The sequence below is a fragment of the Onychomys torridus genome, chromosome 20 (assembly GCF_903995425.1).
Source record: "Onychomys torridus chromosome 20, mOncTor1.1, whole genome shotgun sequence".
Classification (NCBI taxonomy): Eukaryota; Metazoa; Chordata; class Mammalia; order Rodentia; family Cricetidae; genus Onychomys; species Onychomys torridus.
Genome location: NC_050462.1, coordinates 46297228 through 46322641, shown reverse-complemented (window position 1 = coordinate 46322641; position 25414 = coordinate 46297228). Strand labels below are relative to the sequence as shown.

The 25414-nt window shown below is 42.2% G+C and overlaps 1 protein-coding gene across 1 annotated transcript; it reads right to left on the bottom strand.

The window, feature by feature from the left end:
- Positions 1 to 1191: 1191 nt before the first annotated feature.
- Positions 1192 to 23332, bottom strand: LOC118570908 (retinol dehydrogenase 16-like). Its single transcript, XM_036169643.1, has 4 exons — positions 23063 to 23332; positions 11592 to 11644; positions 1874 to 2037; positions 1192 to 1409 (listed from the first exon to the last, which is right to left on the bottom strand). The coding sequence occupies exons 1-4, from the start codon at positions 23330 to 23332 to the stop codon at positions 1192 to 1194; spliced, it is 705 nt and encodes a 234-aa protein (XP_036025536.1).
- Between the last annotated feature and the right edge of the window lie 2082 nt (positions 23333 to 25414).

Here is a 25414-nt window from a genome sequence, read left to right as displayed (position 1 = left end):
GACTTCTGTTCCTGGCTCGCTATGACCTCTGATCTCCAGGCAAACTTTATTAATTAACATACAAATAAAATAACACATTTCAGCACAAATAAAATATCACCACACTATTACATGCTATTCTATTATCATGTGTAAGGCTTCGTGGCATACCTTATATTCCCAGCACTAGAGACACTGTAGGGAAGGAGAAGGCCTTCAGTGAGTGAAGTCCTGATTAAATGTGTACTGGTGACCTGGGCACCAGCCTGACAAGGACCAAGGCCTCAGACCCATGACAAATTGGCAAAGCCTTTCCCTATATGGCTCAGGCTCAGAATTGGCAAAGCCTTCTTCCCCTCGTGCAAATGTGGATGTCTATGAATGATGGATCAGTCTGGAGAAAAGTAGCAACTGCAGGCTCCTGGAGGTCTCAGCCTGAGACCACCGCCTTCAGTCCTCCTGCAGAGCTAGCCAGCCCCTTCCCTTTGCTGTTCATAACAGACATGCTGAGGAGGCAGGCTGCAGAGGAAGTAGCTGAGGATCCATCGGGGCACACACAAGCCACTGGATGCCAGCTTTTCTGTACATGCATCTGTGTGTCTGTCCTTTCTACATTCCCTCACTGACCCTAGTCAGGTCTTCAGACCTAAGTAAGATGCATGTAGCAAGGCTAGAGCTTCAGAAGGACATGATGTACCTGTGTGACATAGTGAGATCTTGTCTCAAACTAACTAACTAAAAAAAGTAAATAAAATGTTTAGACATAGGGACAGCTGGTAGAGCAGTGGCTTCTCATCTAGAGGACCCAAACTGTTCCCAACTCCACAGTGAGTACCTCACAAGTGCCAAGTGCCTGTAACTCCAATTCCAGGGGACACAATAATCTGGACTCTATGGTTACACCTACACACATGGAATACAGTTATATATGCATGCAGATAAACAAAAAACAAATCTTTAATAATAAAATAAGTATAATAGTTGACCCTGAGCCATGGAAGATCACTTTCTATTTTCAGCCATATTGGGAGTCATGGTTGAAACATAGTAGTTTCACCTATGGCTCTATGTCTCCCATGTTCATACTGAGGGAAGAAAAGTCAGGCACCAACAGATGTCGCTCCCCATGAGCCCAGGAATCTTCCTTCTCCTGAGGTTCTGCTCCCTCACACTACACTCACGTACCCCCAACCACAGAAACAGATGTGGGCTTCACAGAGCTTTGTCAGGCTTTGTGGATATCCAATAGAACATGGCATCCACAAGAAAGGTGGGCAGGTAGCTCACAGGGAGAAACAAGAGCTTGGCATCCCAACCAGCTGAGTACCGGGTGCGAGGGTGACGGGAAGTCAGCGCGTGCTCCATGCAGTCCGTCACCAAGGAGAGGTCCTCACTGCAGTTTTGATCCAATAACTTTATCACTGACAGATCTACACAGAATGAGAAGTGATTCAGCTGGTGTTGACCTCGACCATCCTGCTCTCGACCAACTGAGAAGAACGCTCTAGAACCCAGGCCTCCCACATCCGAAGCCATGCTCAAGACTAGCCTGTCCCAGGTCCTCAAGAGGAACACAACTCAGCTTCAAGGAAGAAGCCTACATCCTTGCCACCTGAGTCTCTGTTCAGGGAAACAGCCCAAGCTCATAGAACATCGCTGTTTCCTGACTCAGGCTTCATTTTCATGCCATGATAATAAGGGGTTCAAATGAAACAATGCTCTATGTTCTAGAAGCCAGGACCTCTCTATGTGGTGAGATGCCCACCTGGTACCAAGGAAACAGAGCTAACATGATCATTTTGAGAAGAAACACCTTGGGGTGACTGCTCTCAACGCTAACATGAGACTCATAATTCTAGACTCATCTTCGCTTGGGTCCCCAAAATTCACTCACAGGATAACAAAAACTTCTCGCCATAGATTTCTTTGACTTCTGGGCTGGCCTGGTCCCACACCATCTTCATATTTGGCGATATCCTGTCACTACTGGTCACACAAGTCTTGAAGCCTCCAGGCTCTATAATAGCCACCTTCACCCCAAAATAGGAGAGCTCCCTCCTGCAAGACAGACAGACATCAAGAACTTCAGAAGTCATTCTGTGAGAAAACTGGCAATAAGTATACAGTCACATGCCCACATGAGCCTGTCATGAGGAGAGCTCACAGTTGTGGATCTGGGATGTGCAGCAGATGGGGATGAAACTTATGGTGAGGGCCTTGCCTCTGTGCTTTTGAATGTCACACTAAGTGTTTGGTGTGTGTAGCTCACTGGTCTAAACCTAGACTCCAGGTAAGATATCTCTATACACTCCGGGTACGAAGGGACACCCTTGCCTAAGTCACCTCCTGCTCACTCTTACGTTTGCACCCCCCCCAAACCTGTCCTAGGAAGCTCTCAGCCAGCTCCCCCATGGCTCGTGTAGGTGTCTTCCTGAGCCACTCTCTGGCTACTTTCTTAGTCCCTCACATTTACCATCACTCCGTTCTCTGCAGCCCACAGGTTACCTGGCACAGAGAGCTCCCTGCTTCAATCTCTTCCCATTTGCCTTGCAAAGATCATGGAGTACATTCTGGTCCATGACTCTCAGGCTCCCTATGTGCCTGCATGTGCACACCTGCTCAGCCTCCTGCCTGTATCATAGACTCATCCTTTTGTCTAGTAACAGCCAACAGGACATTCCATCAGTCAATGGCCACCTAGAGCCTGAGACAGACAGATTTTCCCACCAGCCTTCCTAATCAGGATGCTAAGTTCCCTCTTGGACCCTTACTATAGGGCCCCAAATCTGATAACTACTTTGGTCACTACTGAGGAACCAGAGATAGCCACTCCAAGTAGCTCCACGGTCTCTCCCTCCCCCTCCCCCTCCCTCTCCCCTTCTCCCTCTCCCCTCCCCCTCCCTCTCCCCTTCTCCCTCTCCCCTCCTCCCTCCCCCTCCCACTCCCTCTCCCCTCCTCCCTTCCCCTCCCACTCCCTCTCCCCTCCTCCTTCTCCCCTCCTCCCTCCCCCTCCCCCTCCCTTTTTCTTCTTTCAGTTTCTCAGTTGTCAGAGTTTTTATGATGGGGGAATGCCTTCTTGTGATTCTAGAATGAGTTGACTTATAAAATCTAACAAGAGTCTAGAAACTACTATGTGAGCTGAGTGAGATGCTCAGCCCACCTCAAAGACAGCCTCAAGCTGAACGTCATTAAAGGTCACAAGGGTCTGGACTCTTCCCAAATACCATATGTCTGACTTTACCTCAAAAAATGTTCTGTACGTGTCACCCAGACACCTTGGAGATTAAGGATAACCCTGAAGATCACTGACCTCCATTTATTAACAGTAGCATGCCAGCTAAGCATTTTCATTTTCATAATCCTATTCAAGATGGAGTAGTACCTACTTCTCAGAAGTGGCTCTGTGCAACATTTTTTGGCCTCCTGAAATTCATTTAGCCCCCTTTGAAGATACCTTAAAATTTGTGAGCCCTGAATGTAGCCATTATGAGACCATTAGTTCTGCTCCTTGTGAGCTGCCTATTTTTTCTTTATGGTTCTTAGTTGTTCTTTTGCAGAGCTGCCAGCTTAAGTCATGCTGGGATCAAGAATAATGGGCCTTGGCAGTTTGTGTTCCTGGAGCTGTGTCCATGCCAATGGATACCCACACGCTCCAGAAGAGAATTTGACATCACTGCTGCCATTGTTGCTGTTATAATAGTGATGATCACCACTACTACTGTTTCTGGGATTGCCATTTCATAATTGGTTACTACAGCTAGCACAGTGGAGACCCTGGCAGCAAAAGTAGCTACCACAGTTAGTTAATCTTTCATTCTATTGGGCATGATAAATTTAAATCAATAGTTATATACATTTCAATTGGCTTTGAAAGTTATAAATTTACAAACTCAAGCTCCATTTGCTCTTGGGATACCATCTTACAAGGACTCCAATTTGCAGTAAGGCTCGTTAAGGAAGGGAATGGCTCAGTTGCCTTTAGCCTACTGGCTATGGGTGGGTTAAGACTTCTGTTGGTCTTTTCTGTGTGGAACACCCAGATTGCAAGCCCAGAGCCACTTAGAGATCTTTGGCAACAGTTAACTCTGCAGCTCTCACAGGATTGAGCCTGTATGATAATGAGTATTCAGAGGTGGGTAATACCTGGGGGGCGCTCACCAACCTAATATAGAGCACCTGTGTGGCCTGGACAGGTGTCTCCATGATGGGTAAGGTAACCTGCTGACATCCCACACAACCTAAGTCAGAAGCTCATTTTTTAGTAAAAGGGGGGGACCTGTAGGGACCTGGCCCCCGTTTTGGGTAACTGTTGCCTTGTTGCTGACCTTGACATTGATATCCTCCCTATGCTAATTCCCTGAGAGATTCCACCCTCCTGAATGCTTAAGGGAAGTTCCTTGTCTGTGTATCCTGCATATTGGGTGTTAACAGCTTAGATGCAAGCTTGTAAAACATCAGAAGCAAACTTCTGCCCTTGGGGTTCTCCCATTGTGCTGTAAGCCTGTATTTAAGACCTCCTCCTTCTTTCAATAAACAGCATTCGGCATTCAAAAAACAAAAATGTTCTGCTTTTGCACCCTCCTCCAGAGCAAGACTGTTGTGAAATATTATCTTAAAATATGTTGTATTTTTTTCCTACTGCTTTTGTTAACAATTCAAAGATGTGTTTGATTAAATAAAATTAACTTCTGACAGGAGGCTGAGTCAGCACATGGCTGACAGAAAGAGGTAAGGAGGAGCCACATGAAGCAAGGATTTTTTGAAGTGGGAGCTGAGAGGACACTGGGTTCTTTGGAAGATGCCAACAAAGGGAGAAGGTTAGCTACTTGCTATTCAGCCTCTCCTCTGAGCGAGCAGAATTCCACCTCAAACCTTGCACTGTGAGTTCTTTAGATTCAGATAAAGGTCCCTTAGTAGCTTTGAAAGAGTTGGTGCCTGAGGGAACAGAATTCCCTCAGGCTGTGGCCCTTATGGTGGAAGCCATTGCTTAAGGGGCAGTCACTGTAGATAATAAAAAACAACAATTGGCACCTAATGGGTGGTACAGTCACATGGAAGGAGGGGTCACATCCGCCAGCTCTGCTGCATCTGCTGTCTGGACCTCTCCACACTAGCAATCAGCTGCCACTTGCCTGGAGAAGTCAGCAGAATTGGTGAGAGATTTAGGAAATCCTTTAGGAGAATAGGAGAGAGTTTAAAAGAATTTTTTTTCTACATTAAGAATGAGAAACATAACTATGCAGGGTGCTAGGGCTCTCTATACTGCTACCTTAGATGGCTTAAAGTTAGAAGCAGAGTATGGAACGATAAATGATTTAACTGACTCTGATAGAATACCAATAATAATTGCTGTCAGTATGGTAATTAATATCTTATTGATAATAGCCTTAGTGGGGTTGTGTGTGTGTGTGTGCGTGTGTGTGTGCATGCGTGTATGTGTGTGTGTGTGCGTGTGTGTGTGTGCGTGTGTGTGCATGCTTGTGTGTGTGTGTGTGTGTGTGTGCGTGTGTGTGCATGCGTGCATGCGCACACACGCCACATGACAAGTGGAGTAATAGGATGCAGGCCTTGGAAAGATGTACTAATGAAAAAGAAGAAAAATGCTCAGACACAGACTGAGGAATTTAGAGCAGAATTCACCACACCATTGCATTGTGAAACTGGAGAGGAATGGCCTAAGGTTATTAGAATACCGACTTTAATACATCCAGTTACAGTTCAACAACAACCAACAGATGATACATATCCCCCACAAGGCTATACATACTGAATTGGAATCCTGTAGATATGTTAGCCTTAAAGAGATTTAAGAAAGCAGTACTTTCATTTGGTATACATTCACTCTTTGTAATATAGATGTTAAATTCATGGACAACTAGGAATAAAATTATTCCACAAGTCTGTAAGAATTTAGTTTTAGCAGTATTAGAAGCTGGTCCTTAATTACAATGGAGAACTTGGTGGAGAGAGGAAGCCAGGACCCTGGGACAATGAGGTAGGGATAGAGATCATGAGATTTCCCAAGACCAAATTCTTGGTTAGAGTCAGTATGCTGATTTAGAAAGATAGTGTATGTTGGATGATAACACCCTGATTCTATGTTATCTAACAGCTTTGAATGCTTGGGACAGGGTTGAAGAATCAGGAAAGAGGATTGAATCATTTACTAAAATTACACAAGGCCCAAAAGAAGCTTTCACTGATTTTTTTTTTGTACACAGATTAACATCAGGTGTAAAATAGAATGATATTTGATCCAGACTCTAGACAAGTATTAATTGAAACTTCAGCTTTTGAAAATGCTAATGCAGAATATAAAAGGGTGATTAGGCCTTTAAGGGCAAGATCAGCACCCATAGAAGAATGGATCAGAAATAGAGTCGATACTGGCTCCTATACTTCTAATGATGATTCTTGGATAGGAGCACTGCTTTCTGAAAATATGAAGAAAAATCAAAATATTAGGTGTTTTAATTGTGGTAGACAAGGTCATCAGAAAAGGGAGTGTAGGCAAGGTGCTCCTAGAAACTATGTTTATTCTAAAAATAATTCAAACAGAAGGCCTCAGCCTTCTAGAGTATGCAGAAGGTATGGCAAAGGCCAGCACTGGACTAATGAATGTAAATAATCAAGGGACAGGCAGGATAACCCTTTGCCATCAGGAAACACTCAGCAGGGCCTCTCACAGGCCCCAATATCAACTGTAGTTCAATCATTTCCTGCTAGCATTGGGGAAAATCCTCCATAAAATGATTAAATGATTTAATGCCTGTTGTTAAAAACCATACTGATCTGGATCCCAGAACAGCTTTAGAAGATAGACCAAAATTTTCAAAAGAAACCATAAAGCCAATATTTTGGCAAACTTCTATAAATGATCAAAGACCAAAGTTTAAAATACAAATTAATGGCATAGAAATTGAGGGTTTGGTAGACACAGGTGCAGATGTAACAATAATTGCACCAAAACCACAGCATCCAGGTTGGCCTCTTCAAGAAGTAAATGTTCAGATTTTAGGAATTGGTAGTTTGTCTCAAGTAAAACAAAGTGTAAGATGGGTTGAATGTATAGGGCCAGAAGGACAGAGAGGAAAAATAAAGCCATATGTGGATAATATAGCAATGAACTTATGGGGGTGTGATTTGTTACAGCAATGGAACACTCACATTAACATTCCCCCAATCTCAGAAACAAACTGTGAAATAAGGAATGCTTCTGAGACAAATACCAAAAGATACCATCAAGGACAGTCACAGACCGTTCAAGCGGACATAAGCAGGACACCACAGCTGCTGATATATTTCAAAGGTACCAACAGCCCTAACTTTAAAATGGTTGACTGACAAACCTGTTTGGGTGAGCAATGGCCCGTCAAATCAGAAAAATTACAAGCCTTAGAACAGTTGGTACAGGAGCAGTTAAGTGTTCAACATATTGAAGAATCAACCGGTTCTTAGAATTCTCCTGTATTTGTTATTAAAAAGAAATCTGGAAAATGGATAATGGTAACAGAACTAAGAGCTATTAATAAAGTGGTTAAGCCAATGGGCTCTTTACTGTTTGGAATTCCCCTGCCTTCTCTATTACCTAAAGGATGGCTTGTTATGGTTATTGATTTAAAAGATTGTTTCTTCACTATACCTTAACAAGAAAGATAGAGAAAAATTTGCCTTCATGGTGCCTACTTATAATAATTCTCAGCCTGTTAAGACATATCAATGGAAGGTACTCCCACAATGGATGTTAAACAGCCCTACCCTATGCCAATATTTTGTTAGACAGTTGTTGGAAATAATTCATGTACAGTTTCCTCAATCTATAATTTACCATTTCATGGGTGATAGTTTACTAGCTGATTCAAATGTAGATACTTTAAAGAAACTGTATGAAGAAGTAAAGAAAATTTTGCCTTGCTAGGAATTACAAATTGCTTCTGAAAAAAATACAAAGAGGAGATTCTTTTGTATTAATTACTTACTTAGGCTATAAAATAGGTTTACAAAAAAATCAGCCCCAAAACGTACAAATCAGAAGAGATCAATTGTGGACTCTCAATGACTTTCAAAAACTGTTGAGAGATGTTGCTCATCTACAACCCACTATTGGAGTAACAAATCCAGAACTGAGTTGTTTGTTCCAAGTCTTCAAAGGTGACAAGAACTTAAATAGTCCAAATGAAATATCATCTCAAGCTAGAGAGAATTGGCTTTGGTGGAAAGGAAATTACAAGATGCTCCCATGGATCATTTGGATCTGGAACTTGATTTCTTTCTGGTATTTTACCCTTTATACATTCCCCTACAAGGATTTTAATGCAGAAGGAAGATAAAATATTAGAGTGGATTTTGTTTTGTTTTGTTTTTTTGTTTGTTTGTTTTTCAAGACAGGGTTTCTCTGTGAAAAAGTCCTGGTTTGTCCTGGAACTTACTCTGTAGCCCAGGCTAGCCTCTAACTCACAGAGATCTGCCTGCCTCTGCACCCCAAGTGCTGGGATTAAAGGTGTGTGCCACCACCGCCCAGCTGAATGGATATTTTTACAACATATATAGAGTGAAAACTTAAAGACATATGTGAAAAAGGTCCCTGAGTTGATTCTAAATGGAAAACTAAGACTTTGTCAATTAACAGGAATGGACCCAGCAGAAATTGTAGTTCCTTTTACTAATGCTGAAATTGCTTCATTATGAGCAGAAAATGAAGATTGGCAAAGATCTTGCAGTATTTTTTTGGGAGAGATAAGTAACAATTATCCAAAAAGCAAGAGATTTCAGCTTATAAAAAAAAAAAATGAATTGGATTTTACCTCACATAGTAAAAGGAACCCAATTTCTGGATCCCCCCTAAATTATATGATGATATAAATAAATCAGAAAAGGCAGGTTATAAATCAGGAAAAATGAGTAAAATGGCTCAAAGTCCTTATGATTCAGTTCAGAAATCAGAATTATATGCTATTCTTGTGGTATTAGACTTTTCAGAAACTCTTACTATAATTACTGACTTTCAATATGCAGACAGAGTTGTCTTACATATTAAAACTGCTGAACTTATTCCTAATAAGTCAGAATTAACTTCATTATTTATATAATTACAGAAAATAGAAATAGGAATCATCCCATATATAACACATATCAGATCTCATACAGGTGTACCAGGCCCTCCAGCACAAGATAATGATAAAATTGATCAGTTATTAATAGGAAATGTGCTAGAGGCCTCAGAATTTCATAAAAAATCATATCAATAGTGTTTAAAAAGGGATTTATTCCATCACTTGGCAACAAGCCAAGGAAATTATAAGAAAATGTCCTATTTGTTCCTTGTATAACCAAACTCCACTACCTGCAGGAAGTAACCTAAAGGGTACTCAAAGAAATGAAATTTGGCAAATGGATATGTTTCATTTTGCAGAATATGAAAAATTAAAGTAAATACACCATACCATAGGTACATATTCCTGATTTCAATGGGCTACTGCTTTGTGTTCTGAAAAGGCTGATTCTGTAATTACACATCTATTAGAAGTAATGGCCATTATGGGAATACCTGTATAAATTAAGACTGACAATGCTCTAGTATATGTGTCCAGTAAAATGAAACAGGTTTTTTTTAAATATTATAACATAAAGCATATTACAGATATACAACACAAACCCAGAGGACAAGCAGTTATAGAAAGGTCTAATCAAACTTTAAAAGAAATTATTAATAAACAGAGGGGAGTGATAAAGACACCCAGTAATAGAGTATGCAATACTATTAACTTTAAATTTCTTAAATTCTAATGAAAAAGAAAGAACAATTGCAGAAAGACATAGGATAATAGAAAAAAAAACTGATGAATTAAATATATTTTTAATATGTATTAAATTCAGAATGGAAAACAGGATAGGTGTTACATTGTGGGAGAGGTTTTGCTTTTGTTTCCACAGGAGAAGAAAAACTATGGATACCATCAAGATCAATAACGAATAGATTTGACCAGGAGAACCTTCCTGATGAGGAGAGGACATAGCTAAGAGTCAAATTGGCCTAATGGTATAGTATATTTCTAACAGGATAACATTTCATAAGTAGCCAGACGGTGTTCACACATGCCTTTAATCCCAGCATGGGAGGCAAAGACAGGCAGATCTCTGTGAGTTTGAGGCCAGCCTGGTCTACAGAGTGAGATCCAGGGCAGGTACCAAAACTACATGGAGAAACCCTGTCTTGAAAAAAAGAAGAAAAAAAATTTCATAAATCTTCCTAAATATTTGTTTTTGTTGTCCTTTATAACTATAAAAGGCAAATGGTCTTTTTGTAGCCCCAATTTAGTTAAAATCTAAAGCTGGCTTCAGGGTTGGAGTGTGGCTCTCTCCTTCTCTAAACCCAAGCATTTTTGTTAAAGGAAAATCCAAAATCTCTGTCTCTGTCAGAAGAGTGTAGCTGGAGAGCTTCTCTCCAGGTCCCACCAAGCCCCCACTGTCCTACAACCCACGTATAAAATAATCACTCAGACGCTTATATTACTTATAAACTGTATGGCCGTGGCAGGCTTTTTGTTATCTACTTTTTTATCTCAAATTAACCAATTTTTATTAGTCTATAAGTTGCCACGTGGCTCATGGCTTACCAGTACCTTACATCTCACTTGTCATGGTGGCGGCTGGCAGTGTCTCTCTGCCTCAACCTTCCATTTCCCCAAATTCGCTTCTATGCTTGTCCCGCCTATACTTCCTGCCTGGCTACTGGCCAATCAGTGTTTTATTTATTAACCAATCAGAGCAGCACATTTGACACACAGAGCACCCCCAGGCTGGGCTTGGTGGGACCCAGAGAGAAAACTCTCCAGCTACAGAAGAGTCAGCCTCGAATTGTGAGTTCTTTAGATTGAGGTAAAGTTTCCCTTAGTCGCTTTGGAAGAGTTGGTGCCTGAAGGAACAGAATTCCCTCAGGCTGTGGCTCTTATGGCAGAAGCATTGCTTAAGGGGCAGTCACTGTAGATAATAAAAAATAAATAAATAAAAAATAAAAATAAATAAATAAATTTTTTAAAAGTACTTAACAACAAAGATACTATTTTTTATGTGCATTATGTTTTGCCTGCATGTATATCTGTGTGAAGATGTCAGATCTTGGAGCTATAGACAGATGTTAGCTGCCATGTAGGCTTTGGGAATTAACCTGGGTCCTCTAGAAGAGCAGTCAGTGCTCTTAACTGCTGAGCTAGGGTCTTAACTATCCAGCCCCAAGCAGGATGCTATTTACTGAACTTGACAGGATGGTGGCAAACAGCTTTCATCCTGACGCATTCCTTTAATTCCAGCACTCAGGAGATAGATCTGTATGAGTCTGAGGCCAGCCTGGTCTACATAGTGAATTCCAGGACAGCCAAGGGTATATAGTGAGGCCCTGTCTAAAACAAAGAAAAGATGAACTTAGTGCCTGTCTCAGGCTGCCCTTACTGGAGTCATGGAAATGTGTTCCCAGGGAATGATCACCTACCTCCAACCAAGGAGACAGGGAGAGAACCCCAAAACATCCTCTCCATGATGGGATACTAAAGCCCATGATCAAACAAAACCCAATGCCAATGCTTCCCTCACAGACCCACATCCCTGTCCAATACCTGAGAGAATCCGAGAAGGCCTCTACACCATACTTGGAGATGCAGTAACCAGAATGTTAGCCCACTTTCCCTCACCTGTTTCTTCCACTACTTTATGGCCAAACATGTACAAGGATCATCTGGTCCTGTTTGCTCTCAAAGTTGTTTTTTGGAATATTATGTTAAAAGTGGTGTTACTCTTGTGTTTATAGTTGCAATGTGAAAGCCTTGTGTTTACTATGCCTGTGTCGAACACCTGATGGTTTAATAAAGTGCTGGTCAATAGCAGAGGCGTGAAGAAAGGATAGGCGGGGCTGGCGGGCAGAGAGGATGAATAGAAGGAGAAAATCTTGCAGGAGGGATCTAAATATCTAGCAGCCACGAAAAAGGAGAAGGACTCTCGGGCCGGGCCCCCAGTTACAACACACAGCAAGCTTTGGATGATTTAACAGAAGTAAGAAGAATGGGAAAAGCCCAGAGCAAAATGGATAAGATTAAGCTAAGAAAAAGTTGGCTCGATTCTAGCCAAGCTAAAGGCTGAGCATTCAGTAAAGTAATAATAAGCCTTTGTGCGATTTATTGGGGGACTGAGTTGTGAGCCCCAAAAAAAAATAGACAAAAACAACAATTTGTCACCCAACATGGGGCATAAACCCCGACCTGAGATTTTAACGTTTCATGCTCTACCCAAGGTGGGGTGAGGTGGGTAGTTTTTAGTCTTTCAGTAGGTTTCAGGTTTGGGATAAGCTGTTATGTATATTTAAAGAGTGGTTGGTTATACAAGTTGTTGTTTGTTAATGGTCAGGAAAGGCTAAACAAAGGGAAGATAGATTTAAGGTTCTTGTTTGAAAAAAGATATATAGAAATGATGGCATATAAGGGTAATTTATTGAATCTATACTTTTAAGGCACTTACTAGTTTTTAATACTTTACAATTGGATTGGAATTTTTCTATATTGTATTGCAAATATATATGATTGAGATTGAGATTGTTAGAAAATGCTGGACACATATTTCTAATCTTGTTCAGGATATTGTTACTTTCATACATGTTCATTTAACAATGTAATGCAATTTGTTAATCCCTTGAGTGTTGTATTACCAACTAATTAGGATATATAAGAAATGAAAGTTACGTAGTTAGAATTATCAATCAACTCTTGTCACACTCTAGGTGTTTATAGGTTAGCCAAAACAATACTTCAGAGATCAGTCATCTTCAAACCCTTTAGAGGATCTACCAGAAGAATTTATCTTCATGTTTGTTAGCAAGAAATATTAAATCTGCTTTATAGATTGGAAAAATTGTAACTTATGCATAACAATATTTATATTAGAATTATATTAACCTGTTGGTCTTATAGTTTGATGTGGTTGCATCAATTTTTTTTCTTTAATAATATAGAAGAGGATGGGATCGTGTGTTGGAGCCCATTAGGTTTTCCAAGTGCTATACCAGAAAGGACTGCATAAGAGGTTGATTGTGGCCACAAGCCTGGGTCCCAGGTGTTTGTAAGAGTCTCAACCAGCACGGGGGAGATTCTTTTGCTCCAATCCTTGGCAGTTGTTATAAAAGACCCTTTGGAATAAAGTCTGGGCTGGTGATAAGGATCCAGGCCCACCCAGTTCTATTTCTGTGGTTTTTTCTCTCCCCGCTGAAATTCCTAACTAATCTCCTTACCCCTCAAGTCCTCAAGAAGTTCCTGGGTAAATAAGTGTGGGGGCTGGTCAGGGACACAATATAATATTGAGTCTCATGACCTATGATGAGAACATGGAATAGAGAAGTAATTTCAAAAGCTTGAGGAAAAATAATGTCGAATGTTTTGGTTTGGTCATTTGAAAAGGGAGTATAAACAGGGTGTTCTAGAAGAGAATTGTTTTATTCAAGGAAACAAGCAGCAACAGAAGTGCCCTCCCTTCTGATTGTGCAGAAAGATGTGTAATGGAAATCATTGGACCAACAAATTGTGTTATTTGGACCAACACTGCATTGGTGAGTTTTTATAGATGAATTGTTTGATGAAATTTCTAAACCAGTCTAAGTAAATAAGAAACACAGAGCCAAAAATCAGGGGTAATAGCCGAAGAGATCATGAGCAATTTAGCGAAGAGCCACTGACTACCCTTCAGCTTACCACAGGCTGTTCTTCCACAGAGAGAGCTTCTCGTCCTAATCTCCTTTATTGACTTTCTGTTCTGTTTCTCATTGGTTGTAAACCAGCCACATGACTTCCTTGTCACTGCCTGTCTATACAGACCTCCAGGTCTCTAATGGTTGGTACTGGGATTAAGGCCTCTGTCTCAGACTGGTGTGATCCTTGACCACGGTACTGAGACTCTGCCTGCCATAGTTGATCAGATTAGGGCATGGGCTACCACCCTGCCTGCTTCTGTCTCCTGGCTGCTTGACCTCTGACCAGGCAACTTTATTAATTACAATAACAAATAAAAATACACATTTCAGCACAAATAAATATAATCAGCCCCAAACACTATTACATCTTTCTATTTTATCATGCTGTAAGGCTTCGTGGCATACCTTATATTCCCCGCACTGAAGACACTGTAGGGAAGGAGAAGGCCTTCAAGTGAGTGAAGTCTGTTGGAATGTGTACTGGGTGACCTGGGCACCAGCCTGACAAGGACCAAGGCCTCAGACCCATGGAAATTGGCAAAAGCCTTTCCCTATATTGGCTCAGGCTCAGAATTGGCAAAGCTTCTTCCTCTCGTCAAATGTGGGTGTTTCTGAATGATGATCAGTCTGGAGAAAGTAGCAACTGCAGCCTCCTGGAGGGTCCCAGCCTGAGACCACCGGCCTTCAGTCCTCCTGCAGAGCTAGCCAGCCCGTTCCCTTTGCTGTTCATAACAGACATGCGAGGAGGCAGGTTGCAGAGGAAGTAGCTGAGGATCCATCGGGGCACACACAAGCCACTGGATGCCAGCTTTCTGTACATGTGTCTGTGTCTCTGGTCCTTTCCTACATTCCCTCACTGACCCTAGTCAGGGCTTTCAGCCTAAGTCAACATGCATGTAGCAGACTAGAGCTCAGAAGGTCATGATGTACCTGTGTGACATAGGAGATCTTGTCTCAAACTAATACTAAAAAAAATAAATTAAATATGTTAACATAGGGAAGCTTGGTAGAAGCAGTGGCTTCTCGTCCTAGAGGACCCAAACTGTTCCCAACTCTCACAATGAGTATCTCACAGGTGCCAATGGCCTGTCAATCCCAATTCCAGGGACACAATAATCTGGACTCTATGGTTAATCCTACAACACATGGAATACAGTTATATATGCATGCAGATAAACAAAAAACAAATCTTTAATAATAAATAAGTATAAATATTGACCCTGAGCAGGAGAAGATCACTTTCTATTTTTCAGCCATATATGGGAGTCCATGGTTGAAACAAGTAGTTTCACCGAGTTGGCTTGTCTCCCATGTTCATACGTGAGGAAGAAAAGTCAGGCACAACAGATGTCGCTCCCATTGAGCCCAGGAATCTTCCTTCTCTGAGGTTCTGCTCCCTCACACACAACTCACGTACCCCAACCAGCAGAAAACAGATGTGGGCTCCACAGAGCTGTTTGTCAGCGGCTTTGTGGATATCCAGTAGAATCATGGCATCCACACAGAAAGGTGGCAGGTAGCTCACAGGGAGAAAACTAAGAGCTTGGCATCCCCACAACCAGCTGAGTACCTGGGTGCGAGGGTGACGGAAGTCATGCGCGTGTCCATTGCAGTCCGTCACCAAGGAGAGGTCCTCCCTGGCAGTTTTGATCCAATAACTTTATCACTGACAGATCTACACAGAAATGAGAGTGATTCAGCTGGTGTTGACCTCCGACCATGCCTGCCTCTCGACCAAACTGAGAAGAACCTCTAGAACCCAGGCCTCCCACATCGATAAGCCCCATGCTCAAGGACTAGCCTGTCCCAGGTCCTCAAGATGGAACACAATCAGCTTCAAAGGAAGAAGCCTACTCCTTGCACCCCCCCACGTAGTCCTCTGTTCAGGGAAACAGCCCAAGCTCATAGAAAGTCGCTGTTTCCCTGACTCAGCTTCATTTTCAATGCCATGATAATTAGGGGTTCAATGAAAACAAGCTCTAGGGTTGTTCTAGAAGCCAGGACTTCTCTATGTGGTGAGAATGCCACCTGGTCCGAAGGAAACAGAGCTATACATGATCTTTTGAGAAGAAAACACCTTGGGTGGACTGCTCTCCACGCTAACATGAGACTCATAATCTAGACTCATCCTTCGCTTGGGTCCCCAAAATTCACTCACAGGATAACAAAACTTCTCGCCATAGAATTTCTTTGACTTCTGGGCTGGCCTGGTCCCACACCATCTTCCTATTTGGCGATAATCCTGTCCACTACTGGTCACACAAGTCTTGAAGCCTCCAGCGCTTCTATATAAGATACCTTCACCCCAAAATAGGAGAGCTCCCTCCTGCAAGACGACAGACATCCAGGACTTCAGAAGTCATTCTGTAGAAGAACTGGCAATAAGTATACAGTCACATGCCCACATGAGCCTGTCATGAGGAGAGCTCACAGTTGTGGATCTGGGATGTGCAGCAGATGGGGATGAAACTTATGGTGAGGGCTTGCCTCTGTGCTTTGGAATGTCACATCTAAGTGTTTGGTGTGTGTAGCTCACTGTGTCTAAACCTAGACTCCAGGTAAGATATCTTCTATAACATCCGGGTACGAAGGACACCCTTGCCTAAGTCACCTCCTGCTCACTCTACGTTTGCACCCCCCCCAAACCTTCCTAGGAAGCTCTCAGCCAGCCCCCCGATGGCCTCGTGTAGGTGTCTTCCTGAGCCACTCTCTGGCTACTTTCTTAGTCCCTCACATTTACCATCACTCCGTTCTCTGCAGCCCAAGGTTTACCTGGCACAGAGAGCTCCCTGCTTCAATCTCTTCCATTTGCCTTGCAAAGATCATGGAGTACATTCTGGTCACTGACTCTCAGGCTCCCTATGTTGCCTGCATGTGCACCCCTGCTCAGCTCCTGCCTGTATCATAGACTCATCCTTTGTCTAGTAACCAGCCAACGGACATTCCATCAGTCAATGGCCACCTAGAGCCTGAGCCAGACAGATTTTTCCCACCAGCCTTCCTAACCAGGATGCTAGGTTCCCTCTTGGACCCTTACTATAGGGCCCCAAATCTGATAACTACTTGGTCACTACTGAGGAACCAAAGATAGCACTTCCAAGTAGCTCCACGGTCTCTCCCTCCCTCCTCCTCCTCCCTCTCCCCTTCTCCCTCTCCCTCCCTCCCTCTCCCCTTCTCCTCTCCCTCCCCTCCCCCTCCACTCCCTCTCCCTCCTCCCTCCCCCTCCCACTCCCTCTCCCCTCTCCTTCTCCCCTCCTCCCTCCCCTCCCCCTCCCTCTTTCTTCTTTCAGTTTCTCAGTTGTCAGAGTTTTTATGATGGGGGATGCTTCTTGTGGATTCTAGAATGAGTTGACTTATAAAATCTAACAAGAGTCTAGAAACTACTATGTGAGCTGAGTGAGATGCTCAGCCACCTCAAAGCCAGCCTCAAGCTGAACGTCATTAAAGGTCCAAAGGGTCTGGACTCTTCCCAAATACCATATGTCTGACTTTACCTCAAAAAATGTTCTGTACGTGTCACCCAGAATGACCTTGGAGATTAAGGATAACACTGAAGAATCACTGACCTCATTTATTAACAGTAGCATGCCAGCTAAGCATTTTCATTTTTCATAATCCTATTCAGGATGGAGTAGTACCTAACTTCTCAAGCGTGCTCTGTGCAACATTTTTTGGCCTCCTGAATTCATTTTAGCCCCCTTTTGAAGATACCTTAAAATATTTGTGAGCCCTGAATGTAGCCATTATGAGACCATTAGTTCTGCTCCTTGTGAGCTGCCTGTTTTCCTTATGGTTCTTAGTTTGTTCTTTTGCAGAGCTTGCCAGCTTAAGTCATGCTGGGATCAAGACAAATGGGCCTTGGCAGTTTGTGTTCCTGGAGTTGTGTCCATGCAATGGATACCCACACGCTCCAGAAGAGAATTGACATCACTGCTGCCATTGTTTGCTGTTATAACAGTGATGACCACCACTATTACTGTTTCTGGGATTGCCATTTCATAATTGGTTACTACAGCTAGCACAGTGGAGACCCTGGCAGCAAAAGTAGCTAACCACAGTTAGTTAAATCTTTCATTCTATGGGCATGATAAATTTAAATCATAGTTATATAGCATTTCAATGGCTTTGAAAGTTATAATTAACAAACTCAGGCTCCATTGCTCTTGGGATACCTCTTGACAAGGACTCCAATTTGCAGTAAGGCTCGTTAAGAAGGGAATGGCTCAGTTTGCCTTTAGCCTATCTGGCTACGGGTGGGTTAAGACTTCTGTTGGTCTTTTCTGTGTGGAAACACCCAGATTGCAAGCCCAGAGCCACTTAGAGACTCTTTGGCAACAGTTAACTCCTGCAGCTCTCACAGGATTGAGCTGTAATGATAATGAGTATTCAGAGGTGGGTAAATACCTGGGGGGCGCTCACCAACTCTAATATAGAGACCTGTGTGGCCTTGAGCAGGTGTCTCCATGATGGGTAAGGTAACTGCTGACATCGCCACACAACCTAAGTCAGAAGCTCATTTTTTTAGTAAAAGGGGGGGACCTGTAGGGACGCTGGCCTCCCGTTTTGGGTAACTGTTGCCTTGTTGGCTGACCTTGACATTGATATCCTCCTATGCTAATTCCCTGAGAGATTCCACCCCCTCCTGAATGCTTAAGGGAAGTTCCTTGTCTGTGTATCCTGCATATTGGGGTGTTAACAGCTTAGAATGCAGCTTGTAAAACATCAGAAGCAAACTTCTGCCCTGGGGTTCTCCCATTGTGCTGTAAGCCTGTATTTAAGCCCTCTCCTTCTTTCAATAAACGCATTCGGCATTCAAAAAACAAAAATGTTCTGCTTTTGCAACCCTCCTCCAGAGCAAGATCTGTTGTGAAATATTATCTTAAATATGTTGTATTTTTTTCCTACTTGCTTTTCGTTAACAATTCAAAATGTGTTTGATAAATAAAATTAACTCTGACAGGAGCTGAGTCAGCACATGGCTGACAGAAAGAGGTAAGAGGAGCCACATGAAGCAAGGATTTTTTTGAAGTGGGAGCTGAGAGGACACTGGGTTCTTTGGAAGATGCCCAAAAAGGGAGAAGGTTAGCTACTTGCTATTCAGCCTCTCCTCTGAGCGAGCAGATTCCCCTCAAACCTTGCACCTGTGAGTTCTTAGATTCAGAAAAGGTCCTTAGTAGCTTTGAAAGAGTTGGTGCCTGAGGGAACAGAATTCCCTCAGGCTGTGGCCTTGTGGTGGAAGCCATTGCTTAAGGGGCAGTCACTGTAGATAATAAAAACCACAATTGGCACCTAATGGGTGGTACAGTCACATGGAAGGAGGGTCACATCCGCAGCTTGCTGCATCTGCTGTCTGGACCTCTCCACACTAGCAATCAGCTGCCACTTGCCTGAGAAGTCCAGCGAATTGGTGAGAGATTTAGGAAATCCTTAGAAGAATAGGAGAGAGTTTAAAAAGAATTTTTTTTTCTACATTAAGAATGAGAAACATAACTATGCAGGGTGCTAGGGCTCTCTATACTGCTACCTTAGATGGCTTAAAGTTAGAAGCAGAGTATGGAACGATAAATGATTTAACTGACTCTGATAGAAATACCAATAATAATTGCTGTCAGTATGGTAATTAATATCTTTATTGATAATAGCCTTAGTGCGGTTGTGTGTATGTGTGTGCGTGTGTGTGTGCATGCGTGTATGTGTGTGTGTGTGCGTGTGTTGTGTGTGCGTGTGTGTGCATGCTGTTGTGTGTGTGTGTGTGCGTGTGTGTGCATGCGTGCATGCGCACGCACACGCCACATGACAAGTGGAGAATAATGGATGGCAGCTTGAAAGATGTACTAATGAAAAAGAAGAAAAATGCTCAGACACAGACTGAGGAATTTAGAGCAGATTCACCCACCATTGCATTGTGAAACTGGAGAGGAATGGCCTAAGGTTTATTAGAATACCGACTTTAATACATCCAGTTACAGTTCAACAACAACCAACAGATGATACATATCCCCCACAAGGCTATACATACTGAATTGGAATCCTGTAGATATGTTAGCCTTAAAGAGATTTAAGAAGCAGTACTTTTCATTTGGTATACATTCACTCTTGTAAATATAGATGTTAATTCATGGACAACTAGGAATAAATTATTCCACAAGTCTGTAAGAATTTAGTTTTAGCAGTATTAGAAGCTGGTCCTTAATTACAATGGAGAACTTTGGTGGAGAGAGGAAAGCCAGGACCCTGGGACAATGAGGTAGGGATCGAGATCATGAGATTTCCCAGACCAAATTCTTGGTTAGAGTCAGTAATGCTGATTTAGAAAGATAGTGATGTTGGATGATAACACCCTGATTCTATGTTATCTAACAGCTTTGAATGCTTGGGACAGGGTTGAAGAATCAGGAAGAGGAATTGAATCATTTACTAAATTACACAAGGCCCAAAAAAAGCTTTCACTGATTTTTTTTTTGTACACAGATTAACATCAGTGTGTAAAATAGAAATATTTGATCCAGACTCTAGACAAGTATTATTGAAACTTCAGCTTTTGAAAATGCTAATGCAGAATATAAAAGGGTGATTAGGCTTTAAGGGCAAGATCAGCACCCATAGAAGAATGGATCAGAAATAGAGTCGATACTGGCTCCATACTTCTAATGATGATTCTTGGTTAGGAGCACTGCTTTCTGAAAATATGAAGAAAAATCAAAATATTAGGTGTTTTAATTGTGGTAGACAAGGTATCAGAAAGGGAGTGTAGGCAAGGTGCTCCTAGAAACTTGTTTATTCTAAAATAATTCAAACAGAAGCCTCAGCCTTCTAGAGTATGCAGAAGGTATGGCAAAGGCCAGCACTGGACTAATGAATGTAAATAATCAAGGGACAGGCAGGATAACCCTTTGCCATCAGGAAACACTCAGCAGGGCCTCTCACAGGCCCCATATCAACTGTAGTTCAATCATTTCCTGCTAGCATTGGGGAAATCCTCCATAAAATGATTAAATGATTTAATGCCTGTTGTTAAAAACCATACTGATCTGGATCCCAGAACAGCTTTAGAAGATAGACCAAAATTTTCAAAAGAAACCATAAAGCCAATATTTTGGCAAACTTCTATAAATGATCAAAGACCAAAGTTTAAAATACAATTAATGGCATAGAAATTGAGGGTTTGGTAGACACAGGTGCAGATGTAACAATAATTGCACCAAAACCACAGCATCCAGGTTGGCCTCTTCAAGAAGTAAATGTTCAGATTTTAGGAATTGGTAGTTTGTCTCAAGTAAAACAAAGTGTAAATGGGTTGAATGTATAGGCCAGAAGGACAGAGAGGAAAAATAAAGCATATGTGGATAATATAGCAATGAACTTATGGGGGTGTGATTTTATACAGCAATGGAACACTCACATTAACATCCCCCCAATCTCAGAAACAAACTGTAAAAATAAGGAAGGCTTCTGAGACAAATCCAAAGATACCATCAAGGACAGTCCAGACGTTCAAGCGGACATAAGCAGGACACCACAGCTGCTGATATATTCAAAGGTACCAACAGCCCTAACTTTAAAATGGTTGACTGACAAACCTGTTTGGGTGAGCAATGGCCTGTCAAATCAGAAAATTACAAGCCTTAGAACAGTTGGTACAGGAGCAGTTAAGTGTTCAACATATTGAAGAATCAACCGTTCTTAGAATTCTCCTGTATTTGTTATTAAAAAGAAATCTGGAAAATGGATAATGGTAACAGAACTAAGAGCTATTAAAAAGTGGTTAAGCCAATGGGCTCTTTACTGTTTGGAATTCCCCTGCCTTCTCTATTACTAAAGGATGGCTTGTTATGGTTATTGATTTAAAAGATTGTTTCTTCACTATACCTTAACAAGAAAGATAGAAGAAAATTTGCCTTCATGGTGCCTACTTATAATAATTCTCAGCCTGTTAAGACATATCAATGGAAGGTACTCCCACAATGGATGTTAAACAGCCCTACCCTATGCCAATATTTTGTTAGACAGTTGTTGGAAATAATTCATGTACAGTTTCTCAATCTATAATTTACCATTTCATGGGTGATAGTTTACTAGCTGATTCAAATGTGATACTTTAAGAAACTGTATGAAGAAGTAAAGAAAATTTTGCCTTGCTGGAATTACAAATTGCTTCTGAAAAAAATACAAAGAGAGAGATTCTTTTGTATTAATTACTTACTTAGGCTATAAAATAGGTTTACAAAAAAAATCAGCCCCAAAACGTACAAATCAGAAGAGATCAATTGTGGACTCTCAATGCTTTCAAAACTGTTGAGAGATGTTGCTCATCTACAACCACTATTGGAGTAACAAATCCAGAACTGAGTTGTTTGTTCCAAGTCTTCAAAGGTGACAAGAACTTAAATAGTCCAAATGAAATATCATCTCAAGCTAGAGAGAATTGGCTTTGGTGGAAAGGAAATTACAAGATGCTCCCATGGATCATTTGGATCTGGAACTTGATTTCTTTCTGGTATTTTACCCTTTATACATTCCCCTACAAGGATTTGAATGCAGAAGGAAGATAAAATATTAGAGTGGATTTTGTTTTGTTTTGTTTTTTTGTTTGTTTGTTTTTCAAGACAGGGTTTCTCTGTGAAAAAGTCCTGGTGTCCTGGAACTTACTCTGTAGCCCAGGCTAGCCTCTAACTCACAGAGATCTGCCTGCCTCTGACCCCAAGTGCTGGGATTAAAGGTGTGTGCCACCACCGCCCAGCTGAATGGATATTTTTACAACATATATAGAGTGAAAACTTAAGACAATACGTGAAAAAGGTCCCTGAGTTGATTCTAAATGGAAAACTAAGACTTTGCAATTAACAGGAATGGCCCCAGCAGAAATTGTAGTTCCTTTTACTAATGCTGAAATTGCTTCATTATGAGCAGAAATGAAGATTGGCAAAGACTTGCAGTATTTTTTTGGGAGAGATAAGTAACAATTATCCAAAAAGCAAGAGATTTCAGCTTATAAAAAAAAAAATGAATTGGATTTTACCTCACATAGTAAAAGGAACAATTTCTGGATCCCCCTAAATTATATGATGATATAAATAAATCAGAAAAGGCAGGTTATAAATCAGGAAAAATGAGTAAAATGGCTCAAAGTCCTTATGATTCAGTTCAGAAATCAGAATTATATGCTATTCTTGTGGTATTAGACTTTTCAGAACTCTTACTATAATACTGGCTTCCAATATGCAGACAGAGTTGTCTTACATATTAAAACTGCTGAACTTATTACTAATAAGTCAGAATTAACTTCATTATTTATATAATTACAGAAAATAGAAATAGGAATCATCCCATATATAACACATATCAGATCTCCACAATGCTCTCTGTCTTGGTGACATCGAGGATCACTGTCTCCAGCCTGTCTGATGTCTTGCTCCTCAGCTCCTCAGCTCCGTTTTCTGTCAGACATGCAGCCAGCACCCTCATGCCTCTCCTGTCCAGCTGTCTGGCCAGCAGGTTCCCAAAGCCCGAGTCACAGCCCGTGATGAAGACATGCTTGTCTTGGAGATGGCTCACCACCTGCCTCTCCCTGAACAAGCGCAGGAGGGTCCACAGGACCAGGAGAACCACCAGGTAGAGCCACATGATTTTGAAAAGTACAGGCACATACAGTCTGTGCTAAAGCGAGCCTGGCCTCTATTCCCAGAGTAGAAAGTAGACACTGGGAAGTCAGGATCCACGAAGGAATGTAGGTTTCTAGCTGGGAGTCCACTTGTTTCCTGTCCTCTGCCTGTATTGATATTTATTCATGATCTTCCACCTGTTTGCTCAGCTGATCTATAATGGACTTTAGTATTCCCCTACTTGCCACCATAGATTTCTGGCTTAATTTCCCAGTAAGCCTCACACACAAGCTCTAGAGTACTGTATGGAGCTCTACATCTGTTTCCTGGCTCTAGAGTTGTGCCCAACTGACTCTCTGACATCAGCTTAAAATAAAACAGGCACCTTCCCCTAGAGATGAAACCCTGTTTGTCTTACCCTTTTCTTCCACCACTTTCTGGCCCAGTGTGTAAGGATCAAACCGGCCTTATTGCTCTCAAGGATCATGTTTGTGTCAGCAAGTCCTACTAAACACTAAATCTTTTTTTTTTTTTTTTCCTGGAACAAGAAACCAGAGTCTAGGAAGAAGAGTTATTCTTCCCTCCTGATCATTTCTAGGCTCTCAGTCTTAACACAGATGTTAACTTGGAATCTGCCACCATGTACTCCAAGGCATCCCTGTGATGTCCATTCTCTCCATTGTAAGTGTGTTCTCCCCCGTGCCCAGGCATTCTTCATATTCCAAAGCTGGTAAAGATCTGAGCTACACATGATTATTCAAATCAGTTTCTAGCCCTCGAGGCTACAACATCCTTCTAAGCCAGGGACAGGAACCCACATCTAAAAGGATGTCCTTCTTCCTGTCAGCGGTCAAAGATCTAGAACTAAGCTGGATATAGTAGCATGGGTCTGTAATTCTGGCACTTATCAGGCAAAGGCAGGAGGATTGCAAGTTTGAGACCAGCCTAAGCCACTTGGCGAGGCCTCATGTCAGTAGAGTCAAGACAGCAAAGCAGTGAAGTGAGGCCTTTTCCTCATGACACCCACACAGTGTGACCCTACTGCTCAGATCTACTGTGCCAGATCTGGCCTCTTTCCTAAGAGGACTCCTCCAGGAGGGGCCCACGCTTCTGGAACATCTTCCCTTGAAGCTCCACATAGCTCAGTAACAAATGTCTTTCTCGGAGAAAAAAATGGCAGCTTTGTAGGAGCTCCATCTTAGACCCAGCATGGCTTCATTTGACCAAAGGAAAACGGACGGTTTCCTGAGTGTATCAAACAGTAAAGATTTGGTGGGCTTAGATCTGACAGCCATTCTGTGTTTAAAGCTGCCCATACCCGACATCCAGCAGAGGTGAATAAATAATAAACAGTGTTGAGATAGATGACTTCTACTTCCGCCTGAACCCTATACCTTGTCTGACGATCCGGGGCTCCCTAGTACCTCCATTTTCTTCGCCTTTATAATGAATAATAGTCCAGATGACCTCAGCAAGTCCCCCCAATGCTAACTTTTTGGCGCGTCTAAGATTCTACGTCCTTTGCAAAATGGCAGAAACAGAAATTGGCGGACACAGGAAAGACTGGAGAAGTCGGAGAAAATTATGTAAGCTGGAACTGAAAAGCTCTGGACTCAGCAAGAGGCTGTCACATCCACAGAACAGCTGGGGGAGGTTGAGAGAGCTGGGAAAGGAGCAGAGCCTGGGGGGAGGGTGAAGGCATGGGAAAGGAAAGAGGACGCAAAGTGGGGCATGCTGGGAGATCTCTGGGCGGTATCATGGTTGTGGAGCGGGAGCTGGTATCTGGTGCCCTGTGGGTCTCTTATCTATGTTTCCTCTTCCTTTGCTGGAGTTGCACCTTCCCATTTCCTGCTCAGGAAGGCAGAGAGAGTAAGTAAACCGCTGTCTTAACCTTGTGGAAGGGTACAACAGTGGTTCCCCCTCTCAGCCCCCTTTCCAGACCACCTCAAACCCACCGGTCACCTGAGGAGACTTCCCAGGATTCCCAGTGCTGAGTCACCTCCAGAAGCAGGTGTCCAGCTCTATCTTTTCATCCTAGCTGGTGTCCATGGAAAGTCATTTTTAACATCTGGACATCTTGGACGCCTCTGAGAATCTAAGGAAG

Bases quoted from the DNA above. Each gene is read 5' to 3' on its own strand.
- LOC118570908 (XM_036169643.1), bottom strand. From the start codon at position 23,332: ATGTGGCTCTACCTGGTGGTTCTCCTGGTCCTGTGGACCCTCCTGCGC. The intron at 11,645-23,062 runs GTGGAGATCTGA...GTGGGCTAACAT, and splicing joins TCACCAAGACAGAGAGCATT to TCTGGTTACTGCATCTCCAA. The intron at 2,038-11,591 runs GTATTGGACAGG...TCTGTCTTGCAG, and splicing joins GCCTTCTCGGATTCTCTCAG to GAGGGAGCTCTCCTATTTTG.